This window comes from Giraffa tippelskirchi, chromosome 2 (genome assembly GCF_054371585.1).
Source record: "Giraffa tippelskirchi isolate mGirTip1 chromosome 2, T2T-mGirTip1v1.2.pri, whole genome shotgun sequence".
Taxonomy (NCBI): domain Eukaryota; kingdom Metazoa; phylum Chordata; class Mammalia; order Artiodactyla; family Giraffidae; genus Giraffa; species Giraffa tippelskirchi.
The window spans coordinates 35,719,962-35,737,506 of NC_137276.1; the positions used below are offsets into that span (position 1 = coordinate 35,719,962).

Consider the following 17,545-nt stretch of genomic DNA (forward strand, 5'->3'; position numbering starts at 1 on the left):
CTGTCATGGTGCCTCTGGGTGTGTCATTTAGCTTGATAATTGAGGATCAAGGTCTAGTCAAAGTGACTTGTCTGCCATCTTGGACCCCTTTGATTCTAATCAGCTTATGTTGTATCCTCGGGCTATGTCACTCCTTCAAAAGCTGTGTCCCACCTCCTTCCCTCCTACTTCAAAACTATGACCAAAGAAAACGATAAGTGACTTTTGACTGTGTGGTCACAATATTTTTTAGACTCCAAAGAAAATAAGTTAAAAGTTTTGGAAACTGTCCAACTAAGAGAAAATGCTTTTCTCCCCCTATGCCTCGAGACCATGGCTCTCAAGGTCACTTATTTAGACCATCTCTAATTCCTGAAATTGAGGAGGGGAAAAAAAACCAGGAAAAGAAGCCTTTAGAAATTTTTACTTATTCCAACTGTTATTATAAACTAGTGAGTTTTATACTGTGATTACTGATTCATGACCAAGTCTGGGAAACAAAGCTATGAGATTTCATGATGTGTCTGTTTGGGTGATAGTAGTTTAGTCTCTAAGTTGTGTCCAACTCTTGTGACCCCATGGATGTAGACCACTGGGTTTTTCTGTCCATGAGATTTTCCAGGCAAGAATACTGGAGTGGGTTGCCATTTTCTGCTCAGAGGGATCTTCCCAACCCAGGGATAAAACCCAAGTCTCCTGCATTGCAGGTGATCTCTTGCACTGCAGGCAGATTCTTTATAGACTGAGCCACCAGGGAAGCCTTGTGTCTGTTTGGATATATGTACGTCTCAGAATGTGTCTTTGCCTTTGGATATTTTTGTATTTAGATTAATTTGTAAAACAGCTCTATTTAATTGGCTTAAAGAAAAGGCAGGCACTTAAAAATCAAACAATTCTAAATGCAAGAGACACTGAGCTATATGGTTTAATGTTTGCTTATTGATGTATGTGTATCAGTACTTTTGACTAGTTGTTGTAAGTCACTTCAGTCGTGTCTAACTCTTTGTGACCCTCTGGACTGTAGCCCACCAGGCTCCTCTGTCCGTGGGATTTTCCAGGCAAGAATACTTGCATGGGTTGCAATGCCCTCCTCCAGGGGATCTTCGCAACCCAGGGAAAGAACCTGCTTGGCAGGCAGGTTCTTTACCACTACAGAGCTCACATGAACAAAACCAGGGAATTCTTCCCTATTGCCTCAGGCTCTGTCTGTGGCACAATGTTAATTGAGATTCTGTCTTTTGGACTAGCCTTGTTAAGCTAGTAAGCTCTGTTTCATCTTGTGGGCTTCACTGGTGGCTCAGCTGATAAAGAATCCACCTGCAATGCAGGAGAACTGGGTTTGATCCCTGGGTTTGGGAAGATCCCGTGCAGAAGGGAAAGGCTACCCACTCCAGTATTCTGGCCTGGAGAATTCCATGGACTCTATAGTCCATGGGGTTGCAGAGATTCAGACACAGTGAGCAACTTTCACTTTCATCTTGTAGCCAGGAGAAAGAATGGCTTTATTACGTTGCCAGGCAAAAGGGGAACACAGCACCTCTAGAACTACACCCTCCTCCCTGGTGAACAGGAAGAGGCTATATATCAGTTTACCAAGAAGAACCACAGAAAATGTGAAGAGTCCTCCTGTGATCAGAACAAACCTCAGAGACTGGCCTGAAAAACTAACACTGTACTCAAACATATATTTGTACTTCATGTTCACAGCAGCATTCACAACAGTCAAAAGTTGGAAGCAATCTGAGCAAACAAATAATAGATGAACAAAAAGTAGTATATACATACAATGAAATATTATCCAGCCTCGAAAAGGAAGGAAATTCTGACACAGCTACAACATGCACGCATGGACCTTGATGACATAATATTAAGTGAGACAAGCAGTCACAAAAGGAAAATTATATGATCCCACTTATATGAGGTATCTAAAGCAATCATATTCTAGAAAGTATGATGATAGTTACAAGGGGCTGGTAGGAAGGGACAATGGGGAGTTACCATTTAAACATATACAGTTTCAGTTTGGAAAGATGAAAAAGTTCTGGAGATGGATGGTGGTGATAGTTGCAGAGCAATATGAATGTACTTTATGACATCAATTGTACATTTAAAAAGAAAAATTTTATGTTACATATATTTTACCACAATTTTAAAGTAACATTTAAAAGTCAAGACTGGGGAGATCAGGGGATTTAATCGACTAGAAAAATCATTAAGAAACTCTCCAGGCCAGAATACTGGAGTGGGTAGCCTTTCCCTTCTCCAGGGGATCTTCCCAACCCAGGGATGAAACCCAGGTCTCCCACATTGCAGGTGGATTCTTTACCAGCTGATCCACAAGGGAAGCTCATGAAATAGAAAGACAAACGAAAATTTTGTCCATTTATTCCTTTAAATTTACTCAGTTCAGTTCAGTCTCTCAGTCGTGTCCGACTCTTTGCAACCCCATGAATCGCAGCACACCAGGCCTCCTTGTCCATCACCAATTCCCGGAGTTTACCCAAACTCATGTCCATCAAGTCAGTGATGCCATCCAGCCATCTCATCCTCTGCTGTCCCCTTCTCCTCCTGCCCTCAATCCTTCCCAGCATCAGGGTCTTTTCCAATGAGTCAACTCTTCACATGAGGTGGCCAAAGTATTGGAGTTTCAGCTTCAACATCAGTCCTTTCAATGAACAACCAGGACTGATCCTTGCAGTCCAGGGGACTCTCGAGTCTTCTCCAACACCACACTTCAAAAGCATCCATTCTTCTGCACTCAGCCTTCTTCACAGTCCAACTCTCACATCCATACACGACTACCGGAAAAACCATAGCCTTGACTAGATGGACCTTTGTTGACAAAGTAATGTCTCTGCTTTTTAATATGCTATCTAGGTTGGTCATAACTTTCCTTCCAAGGAGTAAGTGTCTTTTAATTTCATGGCTGCAATCACCATCTGCAGTGATTCAGGAGCCCAAAAAAATAAAGTCTGACACTGTTTCCACTGTTTCCCCATCTATTTCCCATGAAGTGATGGGACCAGATGCCATGATCTTAGTTTTCTAAACGTTGAGCTTTAAGCCAACTTTTTCACTCTCCTCTTTCACTTTCATCAAAAGGCTCTTTAGTTCTTCTTCACTTTCTGCCATAAGGGTGGTGTCATCTGCATATCTGAGGTTATTGATATTTCTCCCGGCAATCTTGATTCCAGCTTGTGCTTCTTCCAGCCCAGCGTTTCTCATGATGTACTCTGCAGATAAGTTAAATAAGCAGGGTGACAATATACAGCCTTGACGTACTCCTTTTCCTATTTGGAACCAGTCTGTTGTTCCATGTCCAGTTCTAACTGTTGCTTCCTCACCTGCATACAGGTTTCTCAACAAGCAGGTCAGGTGGTCTGATATTCCCATCTCTTTCAGAATTTTCCAGTTGATTGTGATCCACACAGTCAAAGGCTTTGGCATAGTCAATAAAGCAGAAATAGTTGTTTTTCTGGAACTCTCTTGCTTTTTCGATGATCCAGCAGATGTTGGCGATTTGATCTCTGGTTCTTCTGCCTTTTCTAAAACCAGCTTGAACATCTGGAAGTTCACAGTTCACGTACTGCTGAAGCCTGGCTTGAAGAATTTCAAATTTACTAAGTGTGATCTAATGTGTTCTAGCTGCTGGGGTGTATAGTAGATCCCTGGTGGTGCTATTCACCTCCCAGCAGCTAAGGGCTCACAGCTACCCTCTTCTCTGGAGACCTGCAAGTGGGAGGCACTCTGACCAATAATGCCTGGGAAGGTATGTACCCCCCAGCACACACACTCTTGGGGCAACCTGTAGCCAATGAAAGATTTCTGGAGGTGGGAGTAAAAGTTCAGCTCCAGCACCTCAAAGTGCAACAACTTTGTGATATCATTCTAACTCCAGAGCTTCTCCTGGAATCAGGCTGAGGCTACACTTAAGCTGAACCCACAGATTTACTGATCTCTTCCCTATCCTACTTTCCTCACTCCTGCTAGTTTCACCTGAACATACTGCCTCAGCAAATCATTTGCATAAGAGGGAAAAAATCTACCACTGGAAAAGGGACCAAATTTAACTAAATCAGACTGTGAAACAACTTATGCCCCTGGATATTGTTGAAAACAATAAAGCAACCAGTCAGCAATTACTGGAGTCTAATATCTGAGTGTGATACCAAGATAGGCAGACAACTTAACAGAGAGATCAGGGAAAGAGACAAAGAGAATTTTGATAAAAACACTGTCATTCCAGAGTGACTATGTGCCAAGACTGTGCCCTCTGAGTAGCAACAGCAGAGACTTCACATTGTGAGGAAGATAAATACACTTGATTAAAATAGTACAGCCAAGCCATTCATTAACAAACACAAACAAAAATAAGCCCCAGAGGGTGGTGGGGTGGTGCGTTTAAGTATCCAGAGTTGATAAAATATACTGTCTATACTGTCTGAATTTTCCAGTTTTCAACCACAACAACAAATTATGAGATAGGCAAAGAAACAGGAGACTCTGACCCACACACAGGAAAAGAAACAGGCCCTCTGAGAGGGCCTAGCTGGTGGAGTTAACAACGACTTCAAAGTACTATGTTCACAGAACTAAAGAACATCACGCTTAAAGTAGTGAAAGAAGGTATGATGACAGTGTCTAATAAAATATTTGTGACACACAGAGAGAAATTATAAAAACAACCAAGTTGGAATTCTGGAGTTGAAAAGTCAACAACAGAAATGAAAACTCATCAAAGGATCTCAGCAGCAGATATAAATTGGCAGGAGACAGACAGACTACTTAAACACAGACCAACAGAAAAATGTAATCCAAACAACAGAGAGAAAAAAGAATGAAGGAAATGTACAGAGCTTCAGAAAAATGTGAACATCATTAAGCATACCAACATATATGTGATGGGAGTACCAAAGTAAAGAGAAAGAAGAAAGAATATTTAAAGAAACAATGGCTAAAATTTCCCTAATTTGATGAAAAACATCAATTTAAACATCCAAGATAATCAATAAACTACAAGAAGAAAAAACACAAAGAAATCCATTCCCAGACATAACACAGTAAAATAATGAAAGACAAAAGGAAAATCTTGAAAGCAACAAGGGGGTGGGGGTGGGGGTGGGGGAACCACATACAAGAGGATCCCACTGAGATTAACAGCTGACTTATCATCAGCAAAAACGCAGGCCAAAAGGCAATGGGATGATATATTCAAAGTGCTAAAAGAAAAAACTGCCAACCAAGAATCTTATAACTAACAAAGCTCTCTCTCGAAAAATGAAGGTAAAGTAAGGACACTTGCAGATAAACAAAAGCTGAGAGAATTGTTAACAGCAGACCAGTCCTAAAAGAAATATGAATGGAAGTCCTTCATAATTAAGAGTGTGCCCAGATGGCAATATGAACACACTTACGAACACACATACACAACACAAACACCAATAAAGATAACTATGTAACTCTAAAAGACATTATAGTGACTTCCCTGGTGGTCCAGTGGCTAAGACTCCACTTTTCACAATGGAGGGAGCCCAGGTTCTATCCCTAGTCAGGAAACTAGATCCTATATGCCACAATTAAAGATCTCACATGTCAGGGCAAGTAAGACCTGGTACAGTTAAATACATGATTTTTTTTTAAAGACAGTATAAATGCATCTTTCTTCTTTTACTGATTTAAAAAGCAACTGCATAAGACAACATGTACATAACTGTACTGACAACAATATATATTTCACCTATAGAAATACATTTGAAAATAACAGCACAAATGTGGGAGCAAAGCTGTACTGGAATAAGAAAACAACACAACCAAAAACTCAGCATCAAATGAAGAGATTTATAAATGGTAAACAAGGCTAACATAACAAACTCTATAAATATACTTGCTCTCCTTCCCTCAGCTTCTTTGGAAAATAAAAAACTATATGTAGTAAGAATTATAACAATGTATTGTTGGATTTGTAATATATATAGATGTAAGATATAACAATAATAGCACAAAAGAGGGAAAGAGGGACTAGAGCTATGTTGTTATTGTTCAGTCACCCAGTTGTGTCCGACTCTTTGCGATTCCATGGACTGCAGCAGGCCAGGCTTCCTCGTCCTTAACCATCTCCCAGAGTTTGCCCAAGTTCATGTCCATTGCATCAGTGATGCCATCCAGTCACATCTCTTCCTCTGACACCCTCTTCTCCTTCTGCCCTCGATCTTTCCCAGCATCAGGGACTTTTCCAATGAGTCAGCTGTCCGTATCAGGTGACCAAAATACTGGAGCTTCAGCTTCAGTATCAGTCCTTCCAATGAGTATTCAGGGTTGATTTTTTTTTTTAAGACTGACAGATTGGTTTGATCTTCTTGCTGTCCAAGGGACTCTCAGGAGTCTTCTCCAGCATAATAGTTCAAAGGCATCAATTCTTTGGTGCTCTACCATCTTTACAATCCAGCTCTCACACCTGTACATTTCTACTGAGAAGACCATAGCCTTGACTATATGGACCTTTTGTCAGCAGAGTGATGTCTCTGCTTTTCAACACACTGTCTAGGTGTGTCATGGTTTTCCTGCCAAGAAGCAATCATCTTCTGATTTTATGGCTGTAGTCACCATCTGCAGTGACTTTAGACCCCAGAAGAGGAAATCTGTCACTGCTTCTGCCTTTTCACCTTCTATTTGCCATGAAGTAATGGGGCCAGATGCCATGATCTTAATTTTTTAATATTTAGTTTTAAGTTGGCTTTTTGACTCTCCTCCTTCATTCTCAGAGGTTCATTCTCAAGAGGTTCTTTAGTTCCTCTTCACTTTCTGCCAATAGAGTGGTATCATCTGCATATCTGAGGTTGTTGATGTTTCTCCCGCGTATTGTGATTCCAGCTTATAACTTACCCAGTCTGGCATTTCTCATGATGTGTTCAGTGTATAAGTTAAATAAACAGGGTGACAACAGACAGCCCTGTCATACTCCTTTCTCAGTCCTGAACCAATCAGTTGTTCTATACAGGGTTCTAACTGTTGCTTCCTGAGCCACATACAGATTTCTCAGGAGGCAGGTAAGATGGTCTATATACCCATCTCTTTAAGAGCTTTCCATAGTTTGTTATGATCCACACGGTCAAAGGTTTTAGCATAGTTGAAACAGAGGTATATGTTTTTCTGGAATCCCATTGCCTTCTCTGTGATCCAGAAAGTGTTGGCAATTTGATCTCTGGTTCCCCTGCCTTTTCTAAACCCAGATGGGCCATCTCAAAGTTCTTGGTTCATGTAATGCTGAAGCCTAGCATGCAAGATTTTAAGCATGACCTTACCAGGGTGGGAGACAAGTGCAATTGTCTGATGGTTTGAACATCTTTTAGTAATTCCCTTCTTGGGAACTGGGATGAGAATTGACTTTTTTCCAGTCCTGTGGCCACTGCTGGGTCTTCCAGATTTGCTGACATATTGAGTGTAACACTTTGAAAGCATCATCTTTTAGAGTTTTGAATAGCTTCACTGAAATTCCATCGCATTCACTAGTTTTATTGATAGCAATACTTCCTAAGGCCCACTTGACTCCACACTTCAGAATGTCTGGCTCTGGGTGACTGACCGACCATCCGATCACAGTTATCTGGTTCATTAAGATCTTTTTTGTACAGTTCCTCTGTGTATTCTTTCCATCTCTTCTTGATCTCCTCTGTTTCTACTAGGTCTCCACCATTTCTGTCCTTTATTGTGCCCATCTTTACGTTCCCCTGATATTTCCAATTTTCCTGAAAAGATCTCTGGTCTTTCCCCTTCTATTGTTTTCCTCTATTTTTACTCATTGTTCATTGAAGAAGGCCTTCTATATAGAATATTTCTGAATCTCACTGAAATTAATTTAGAATTAATCTGAAACTGATTCTGAGAGCAACCACTAAGAAATTAATTTTTTAAAGACTAGAAAAAATCATTAAAGTGACTAAAATATTACACTAGAAAATATTCACTTAACAAAAAATAGAAAAAAGGAACAGAGGAGCAAAAAGAAATGAGACATGCAGAAAACAAAAAGTAAAATGACAGATACAAATCCAAGTATATAAATATTAACATTCAACATGAATGGATGAAACAGTACAGACAAAAGTTAAGAGATTATAGGCTTCCTTGGTAATTCAGTGATAAAGAATCCACCTGCCAATGCAGGAGACATGGGTTCAATCCCTAATCCAGGAAGATCCTACATGCTGTGGAGCAACTACGCCCATTTGCCACAACCACTGAGCCTGTGTTCTAGAGCCCAGGAACTGCAACTACTGAGCCCACATGCTGCAACTACTGAAGCCCACACACACCCTAGACCCTATGCTCTGCAACAAGAGAAGCCACCACAATGAGAAGCCTGCACACTTACAACTAGAGAGGAGCCCTCACTTGCCACAACTAGAGAAAAGCCTGTGGAGCAACAAAGATCCAGCATAATCAAAAATAAATAAAATTATATTTTTAAAAAGTCAGGTTATGAAACTGGATAAACAACAATATGCTATCTACAGGAGATACACTTTGTTTTATTTTTTCACTTTTCTTTTTTTTAATATAAATTTATTTATTTTAATTGGAGCTAATTACTTTACAATATTGTATTGGTTTTGCCATACATTGACATGAACCCATCATGGGTGTACATGTGTTCCCCATCCTGAACCCCTCTCCCACCTCCCTCCCCATCTCACCCCTCTGGGTCATCTCAGTGCACCAGCCCCAAGCACCCTGTATCATGCATCGAACCTGGACTGGCAATTTGTTTCACATATGATAATTTACATGTTTCAATGCCATTCTCCCAAACCATCCCACCCTCACCCTCTCCCACAGAGTCCAAAAGACTGTTCTATATATCTGTGTCTCTTTTGCTGTCTCACATACAGGGTTATTGTTACCATCTTTCTAAATTCCATATATATGCGTTAGTATACTGTATTGGTGTTTTTCTTTCTGGCTTACTTCACTCTGTATAATAGGCTCCAGTTCCATCCACCTCATTAGAACTGATTCAAATGTATTCTTTTTAATGGCTGAGTAATATTCCATCATAAATATGTACCACAGCCTTCTTATCCATTCGTCTGCTGATGGACATCTAGATTGCTTCCATGTCCTGGCTATTATAAACAGTGCTGTGATGAACACTGGGGTATACATGTCTCTTTCAATTCTGGCTTCCTCAGTGTGTATGTCCAGCAGTGGGATTGCTAGGTCATATGGCAGTTCTATAGGAGATACACTTTGGATTCAAGGATAAAAATAGGTTGAAAGCAAAAAGATAAAAAGAGACATACCATACAAAGAGCAACCAAAAGAAAGCTAGAGTAGATTTACTAATATCAGACAAAACAAAAACAAGTCTAGAAGACTTTCCTAGTTGTCCAGTGGTTAAGACTTCACCTTCCAATGCAGGGGATGAGGGTTCAATCCCTGGTCAGGTAGCTAAGATCCCACATGCCTCAGGGCCAAAAAAACCAAAACTTAAAAAAACCAGAAGCAACACTGTAACAAATTCAATAAAGACTTTAAAAAGTAATTAAAAAAATAAAATAAGTCTATAGATAAAGAGGAACATTTTATAATGTAAAAGAGTCAGTCAATCAGAAATATATAACAAGCGTCACTACGAACAAAGCTAGTGAAGGTGATGGAATTCCAGTTGAGCTATTTCAAATCCTAAAAGATGATGCTGTGAAAGTGATGCACTCAATATGCCAGCAAATTTGGAAAACTCAGCAGTGGCCACAGGACTGGAAAAGGTCTGTTTTCATTCCAATTCCAAAGAAAGGCAATGTCAAAGAATGTTCAAACTACTGCACAACTGCACTCATTTCACATGCTAGCAAAGTAATGCTCAAAATTCTCTAAGCTAGGCTTTAACAGTACATGAACAAAGAACTTCCAGATGTTCACGCTGGATTTAGAAAAGGCAAAGGAACCAGAGATCAAATTGCCAACATCCACCGCATCATTGAAAAAGCAAGGGAATTCCAGAAAAACACCTACTTCTACTTCATTGACTATGCAAATCCTTTGACTGTGTGAATCACAACAAACTGTGGAATTCTTAAAGAGATGGGAATACTAGACCACCTTACCTGCCTCCTGAGTAACCTGTACGCAGGTCAAGAAGTAACAATTAGAACCAGACATGGAACAATGGACTGGTTCCAAGATGGGAAAGGAGTACATCAAGAGTGCATAATTGTCACCCTGCTTATTTAACTTATATGCAGAATACATCATGTGAAATGTCGGGCTGGATGAAGCACAAGCTGAATCAAGATTGCCAGGAGAAATATCAATAACCTCAGATACACAGATGACACCACCCCTATGGCAGAAAGCGAAAAGGAGCTTAAGAGCCTCTTGATGAAAGAGGAGAGTGAAAAAGTTGGCTTAAAACTAAACATTAAAAAAACTAAGATCATGGCATCCAGTCCCATCACTACATGGCAAATAGACGGGGAAATAATGGAAACAGTGACACACTTTATTTTCTTGGGCTCCAAAATCACTCTGAATGGTGACTGCAGCCATGAAATTAAGACACTTGCTCCTTGAAAGAAAAGCTATGCCCAACCTAGATAGCATATTAAAAAGCAGAGACATTACTTTGTCAACAAAGGTCTGTCTAGTCAAGGCTATGGTTTTTCCAATAGTCATGTATGGATGTGACAATTGGACCATAAAGAACACTGAGCACTGAAGAATTGATGCCTTTGAACTGTGGTGTTGAAGAAGACCCCTGTGAGTCCTCTGGACTGCAAGGAGATTAAATCAGTCAATCCTGAAGGAAACCAACCCTGAATATTCATTGGAAGGACTGATGCTGAAGCTGAAGATTCAATACTTTGGCCACTTGATGTGAAGAACTGACTCACTGGAAAAGACCCTGGTGCCGGGAAAGACTGAAGGCAGGAGGAGAAGGGGGCAACAGAGGACAAGATGGTTGGATGGTATCACTGACTCAATGGATATGAGTTTGAGCAAGCTCAGGAAGATGCTGAAGGACAGGGAAGCCTGGCATGCTGCAGTCTACAGGGTCACGAAGCATCGGACACGACTGAGCGACTGAACAACAACAACAAATACACATTTATGGGCTTCCCCAATGCCTCAGCAGTAAAGAATCTACCTGCAATTCAGGAGACTCAGGAGATGCAGGTACGATCCCTGGGTGGGGAAGTTCCCCTGGAGGAAGGAAATGGCAACTTACTCCAATATTCTTGTGTGAAAATCCCCATGGATAGAGGAGCCTAGTGGGCTACAGTCCAAAGGATCACAAAGAGTCAGACACACTGAGCAAACACATGCACCTAAAAAAAGAGCCCAAGATACATGAAGCAAAAACTACCCATTACCCAATGATGGACAGAACAACAAGTAGAAGATCAAAAGGCAAGTAGAAGACCTGATCAACTATAGTCTAATGAGACCTAATGGACATCTATAGCATCTTCCACCCAATAACATCAGTATACACAGTCTTCTGAAGTGAACATGTAACATTCTCCAGGACAGATCACATGTTAGGCCGTAAAACAAGCCTCAGTGAATTTAAAAGGATTGAAATCATACAAAATATGATCTCTGACCAAATGCAATGAAATTAGGCATTAGTAACACAAAGGCACTTGAGAAATTCACAAATATGTTGCAATTTAACAACATACTTCTAAATAACCAATGACACAAAGAGCAAATCACAAAGGAAATTTAAAAAATACTTTGAAATGAATAAAAATGAAAACACACAATACCAAAACTTATGAGATGATGCTGAAGTTGATAAAACTGACAAACTTTAAGCTAGACTGACTAAGGAAAAGAGAGACACAAATTACTAAAATCAAGAGTACAAGAGGGACTTTCCTGATGGTCCAGTGGTTAAGACTCTGATTCCCAATGCAAGAGGCCCAGGTTCAATCCCTGGTCAGGGGACTAGATTCCAACTGCCACAACTAAGTCCCTCACAGCCAAAGAAATAAATAGAAAAGAGTAAAAGAAAAGTCAGTACCACCAGTCTTACAGAAATAAAAAAGGTTATAAGGGAATGCTATGAACAATTCTGTGATTCCCAGGTGGCTCAATGTCAAAGAATCTGCCTGCCAAGCAAGAGATGTGGATTTGACCCCTGAGTCAGGAAGATCTCCTGGAGAAGGAAATGGCAACCCACTTCAGTATTCTTGCCTGGGAAATTCCACGGACAGAGGAGACTAGTGGGCTACAGTCCATCGGGTCACCAAAGAGTCAGACGGAGCACACACGCACATGAACCACTTTATACTAACAACCTGATAACCTAGACAAAATGAACACATTTCTGAAATGACACAAACTACCAAAACTGATGCACTAAGAATAGAAAATCAAAACAGACCTGTTATAACAAGAGACTGATCAATAATCAGAAACCTTCCAAGAAAGAAAAGCTAGATAGTTTTAGTGACAAATTCTACCATCTATTTAAAGAAAAATTAATACTATTCCTACACAAACTCTTCCAAAAAGTGGGAGAATAGGGACACTCCTCACTCATTCTATTATGCCAGCATTACTCTGATACCAAAGCCAGCTGAAGATATCACAAAAAAAGAAAACTAGGTACCAATATCCCCTATGAATACAGATATAAAAACACTCAATAAAATATTAGCAAGCTGAATCCAGCATGTTAAAAAGATTATACTCCATGACCATATGGGATTTAGACTAAGAATGTAAGAGTGATTCAACATTACATACATATATACATATATACATAAATATGGTATTTAGTTCAGTCATTCAGTCGTGTCCAACTCTTTGCAACCCCATGAATCGCAGCACGCCAGGCCTCCCTGTCCATCACTAACTCCTGGAGTTTACCCAAACCCATGTCCATCGAGTCAGTGATGCCATCCAACCATCTCATCCTCTATTGTCCCCTTCTCCTCCTGCCCCCAATTCCACCCAGCATTAGGGTCTTTTCCAATGAGTCAGCTCTTCGCATGAAGTGGCCAAAGTATCGGAGTTTCAGCTTCAACATCAGTCCTTCCAATGAACACCCAGGACTGATCTCGTTTAGGATGGACTGGTTGGATCTCCTTGCAGTCCAAGGGACTCTCAAGAGTCTGCTCCAACACCATAGTTTAAAAGCATCAATTCTTCGGAGCTCAGCTTTCTTCACCATCCAACTCTCACATCCATACATGACCACTGGAAAAACCATAGCCTTGACTAGACGGACCTTTGTTGGCAAAGTAATGTCTCTGCTTTTAAATATGCTATCTAGGTTGGTATACCACATAAATAAAGGGAGAAATAAAAACACATTCATCTCTATTGAGGAACACTAACCAATAATAAGGTATTATTCTCATACCAAAACCAAAGACATCACCAGAAAATAAAAGACAAATAGCTCTTATGAATATACATGCAAAAATCCTAAACAAGATACTAACAAATGGAATCTGGTAACATATAAAAAATGATTATACACTATGACCAAGTCGGATTAATTCCAAAAATGCAAGGTTGATTTATATCTGAAAATCAATTAATATAAAACACCATTTCTATAAGATAAGGGACAAAATCCACATGATCATCTCAATAGATGCAGAAAAAGCATCCGCAAAATTCAACACTGCTTCATAGTAAAAACACTCAACAAACTAGAAGGAAATAACCTCAACCTGAAAAACAGCATCTATGAAATTCCCACTTTCGTATACAGAGAATGCGAGTTATTTCACAACTTCACCAACACGTGGTATGGTCAGTCTTTTTAGTCTTTATTTTTTACTTTTATTTTAATTTTTGGCTGCACTTAGAGGCTTGCAGGGTCTAAGTTCCCTGACCAGGGACTGAACCCGGCCCAGCAATGAAAGCACACAGTCCTAACCATCAGATTACCGGGGAAGTCCCTACTTTTTTTTTTTTACTTCTTAAAACATTTAAATTTTCCCATAATGAGTTTTTTTAATTTTAGTATTAGCATTCCACTCAGTGAAACCTCAGGGAAAAAAACAGCATTGTCTTAAACTCTGTTCAAGAGAAAGGACTGCTAGCAGTGCCTTCCACGTGTGTGTGCAGGGCCTGCTTGCAAATGAGAGATGACAAGTGTATATATAGAGTAAGTATGAGTCAGTGTAGTTCACTAAAGAAAAGAGTGTGGGTTTCAACAAAGTGAGTAGGTGATACAAATGTCACCACCAAAACAGATTGATAACACCACCAATACATATATTCTACTTGTGTTACAAAAATCTCTCAGTGTACAGTTGACCCTGAAACAATGAGGGGATCAGGGCCGAGGACCTTTCATGCACTGAAAAATCCACATATGACTTATTGTCCATACAATGGGTTCTTCTATACCCCAAGTTCCGCATTTCCAGATGCAACCAACTGCGGAGCCGGTAGTATCACAATATGTATGTATGTATTTTTTCTATTTGGCCGAGCCACAAGGCTTTCCGGCTCTTAGTTCCCCCAACCTGGGCTCAACCGGGCCCCCAACTCCTACCCCAGCAGTGAGAGTACAGAAGTCCCCACAGTTGTTGCTGTTTAGTCGCTAAGTTGTGTCTGACTCTTTTGTGACCCCATAAGACTATAGCCCCGGAGAAGGCAATGGCACCCCACTCCAGTACTCTTGCCTGGAAAATCCCATGGGTGGAGGAGCCTGGTAGGCTGCAGACCCATGGGGTCGCTAGGAGTCGGACATGACTGAGCGACTTCACTTTCACTTTTCCCTTTCATGCACTGGAGAAGGAAATGGCAACCCACTCCAGTATTCTTGCCTGGAGAATCCCAGGGACGGCGGAGCCTGGTGGGCTGCCGTCTATGGGGTCGCACAGAGCCGGACACGACTGAAGCGACTTAGCAGCAGACTATAGCCCGCCAGGCTCCTCTGTCCATGGGATTTCCCAAGCAAGAATACTGGAGTGTGCTCTCATTTCCTTCTCAGGGATCATTTAGACCCAGGATCTTCCTCAACCCGAGTCTGTTGCCTCTCCTGCATTGGCAGGCAGATTCTTTACCACTATATTTACTACCAAAAAATTACAGGTATAAGTGAACTCACACAGTTCAGATCCATATTGTTCAAGAGTCAACTGTAGTTCAAATTCTTCTCCTAAGTTAATTTCACCTGCTTTCAAGGATCCTGCCTAGTACATTTTCTCAAGAAGAAGCACCTCCTTCCTAATCAATACTATTCTCAAAAATGGACTGTTGTAATAACTATACCACACACTATATTCGTTCAGTTTCACCATGCAGTGAGGAAAACAAAGCTTCCTTTAAATGTATGAGTTCAACTTTCATTAGCAAATGCAGTTTTATGAAAAGTGTTATATTGAAAAATTAAGGAAATGCACTGATACTTATAGAGGGAACTCCATGTGACAAAAATGTATCAGGTGCCTACCACATGCTTAGGCATACAGCAGTGAACAAATAGGCAAGGTCTCTAAATTCCTGGGCTTTCTGGGTGTCTAAACACGTACCCCTCCCCTGTCTACAAATAAAGAATCGAGGTCCAGAGAAGTTAAATGATTTTTGCCCATGACTACACACTTCATCAGTGGTAAGACTAGTGTAAACCAAGAATCCAGTTCTCAGTACTCTCAGGGCAAGGTGGATTTACATCATAACTGGTTTCACTTTGTACTACAACCACAGATCCACATAATAATGACAAAAGCACAGTGAGTCCCAAGTTCCCTAAGTGAATAATAATTTCATTATCATCACACCGAAAAATGAAGCCTTATGTTTAAAGGGCACTCATTCTTGAAGAAAGTGGCTAACATTCTAATGGATCATTAGAGTGTCTGGATTTACTAGGGCAACAGATACTCAGTTTGGAATATTCATTGTTCTTGTACTATTTTTAAACGGTGGAGATTCTTTTTAAAATAAACGGGGAAATGCATGCAAAATTAAATATTCGTAAATAAATAAAAGCTTCCCAGACTCCAGAGAGGCTTGCCGGGCGAGCGCACGGTCACGATCAGTCACACCAGCGCGTTCCTGAGCGTCAGCTTCTCCCCGCCCGCCCACGCTCCCTCCTCGCCCACTCTGGCGACGCGGGAGTAGAGAGAATGGTGCCGGCGACTCCCGCTCAATTTCAATTCTCCCACGCCCGCAGCAGCCCAGCGCGCCAGCGTTTCCACCTGCGCGCGAGTCGGCACCTCTGTGCCGCCGTCTGCCCGCACTTCACCTCCGTCCAGGGCACGCCGAGGCGGAGCAGCCCTCAGACCCGGAGCGTTGCGCGAGCCGGGAAGCCCCAGGCGCGTTCTCGAGACCCCAGGCCCGGGCCGGGGCAGCGCGGGGCGGGGCGTCGAAAACGGGGCGGTGCCGCGACTCCCGGGGTCACAGGCACCGTGGCAGCCACACCCTCCAGCTGCGCAGTTGACAGCTCCCGCGGCTGAGGCGGGCCGCACAGACAGGTGCAGTCGCCCGTGCCGCCTCGCCCCGGTCCCGGCTCAGGTCCTGGCCCGCTGCGCCTCGGCCCCTGCCCGGCCGCCCAGCCGCCCGACCGCCCGCCTCCTCCCGCACCACCTGTCGGGCCGCTTCGCGCGCGGCCGACGGCGGAAGACCCGCCCGCCTCCTGACGAGCGGCCGGAGGGGGCAGCCAGAGATCCCGAGAGGATGAGAGCTTTACCGGAGGGTGGGCCCCACGCAGGCGGTGTCTGTGCTCTGGATCTCCTGCAAGATCCGCTCGTGCTCTGGGACGGTGCCCGGACCTTCACCGCTCTCCGCCATCTTGGCTGGAAGCTGAGGAGCCGGCGAGGCGCGGCGCCGCGCGGACCGCGGGGGCGAGCAACCTGTGGCGCGAGCGCGAGGAGGCGGGGAACGGGGCGGGGAAGGCGGGGAAAGGGGCGGGGAAAGGGGCGGGGCAGGCGGCCCTGGGGCGCGTGGAAGGCCGCGCACGGGCGCGCCATCGGGTCACTTTCCCCACACCTGGGGGAGGCCCAGGTGCTGTCGGGCGCTGCGCGGAGTGGAGACAGGCCACCTGCAACTCTCTCCCGGCACCGGCCCCTAGTTGCTGTTTAATCATTGACTCTGCTTTAAAAGCATAGATCCCTGTATTCTGTGTGCAGACCCTGTGCTAGCACTTGGGATTCTTTCGTAATGAGGGAGGTCGACAATAAAGACTACGGGAATGTTTAACGAGGAGGCATGGGTGGTGGAGAGTCAGAGAAAGGAAAACTCAAGAAAATCAAAATGGTATGTGGGAGTAAGATTTATTTTAGGAATGAACCAAGAAGAACCAAACTGGCGAACAAGGACGACCACTCTAAGTGGATTCCTGTTCCTGCCCGCGGGAAGTTCACAGAGACCAGTCTACTTGGAAATAAATTATAAGCGTCAGAAAAAGTAAATGACGTAAAACGAAGACATTTTATGGCAAAGATACAAGAGAGACCCAGTGCAGTGTGTGATTTCATGCCAAAGTCCTTGAACCCAAGTGCCCCCAAGTTGCTGTGGCTGGGATGAGGTGGGGAAGCCCTTGAGAGAAGTGAGCTTCAAAGAGATGGGAAGGACAGGCAGGTGCTTGGAAGAG

The 17,545-nt window shown here is 42.6% G+C and overlaps 1 protein-coding gene across 21 annotated transcripts in view; it reads right to left on the minus strand.

Moving 5' to 3' along the window:
• EXOC6 (exocyst complex component 6) overlaps window positions 1-17,545 on the minus strand; it is a 313,607-nt gene that overhangs the window by 159,283 nt on the left and 136,779 nt on the right. For 5 of the 21 annotated variants that reach the window (XM_081554288.1, XM_081554277.1, XM_081554145.1 and 2 more), the window contains exon 1: window positions 16,643-16,768. The exons of 12 other annotated variants lie outside the window; for them this stretch is intronic. In XM_081554288.1, coding sequence (XP_081410414.1) covers window positions 16,643-16,743 — 101 coding nt within the window. In that variant the 5' untranslated portion in view covers window positions 16,744-16,768. Of the gene's footprint in view, window positions 1-16,151; window positions 16,543-16,642; window positions 16,769-17,545 lie in introns of those variants that run through there. 4 more of the 21 variants (XM_081554189.1, XM_081554180.1, XM_081554299.1 and 1 more) reach the window with 2 other exon arrangements.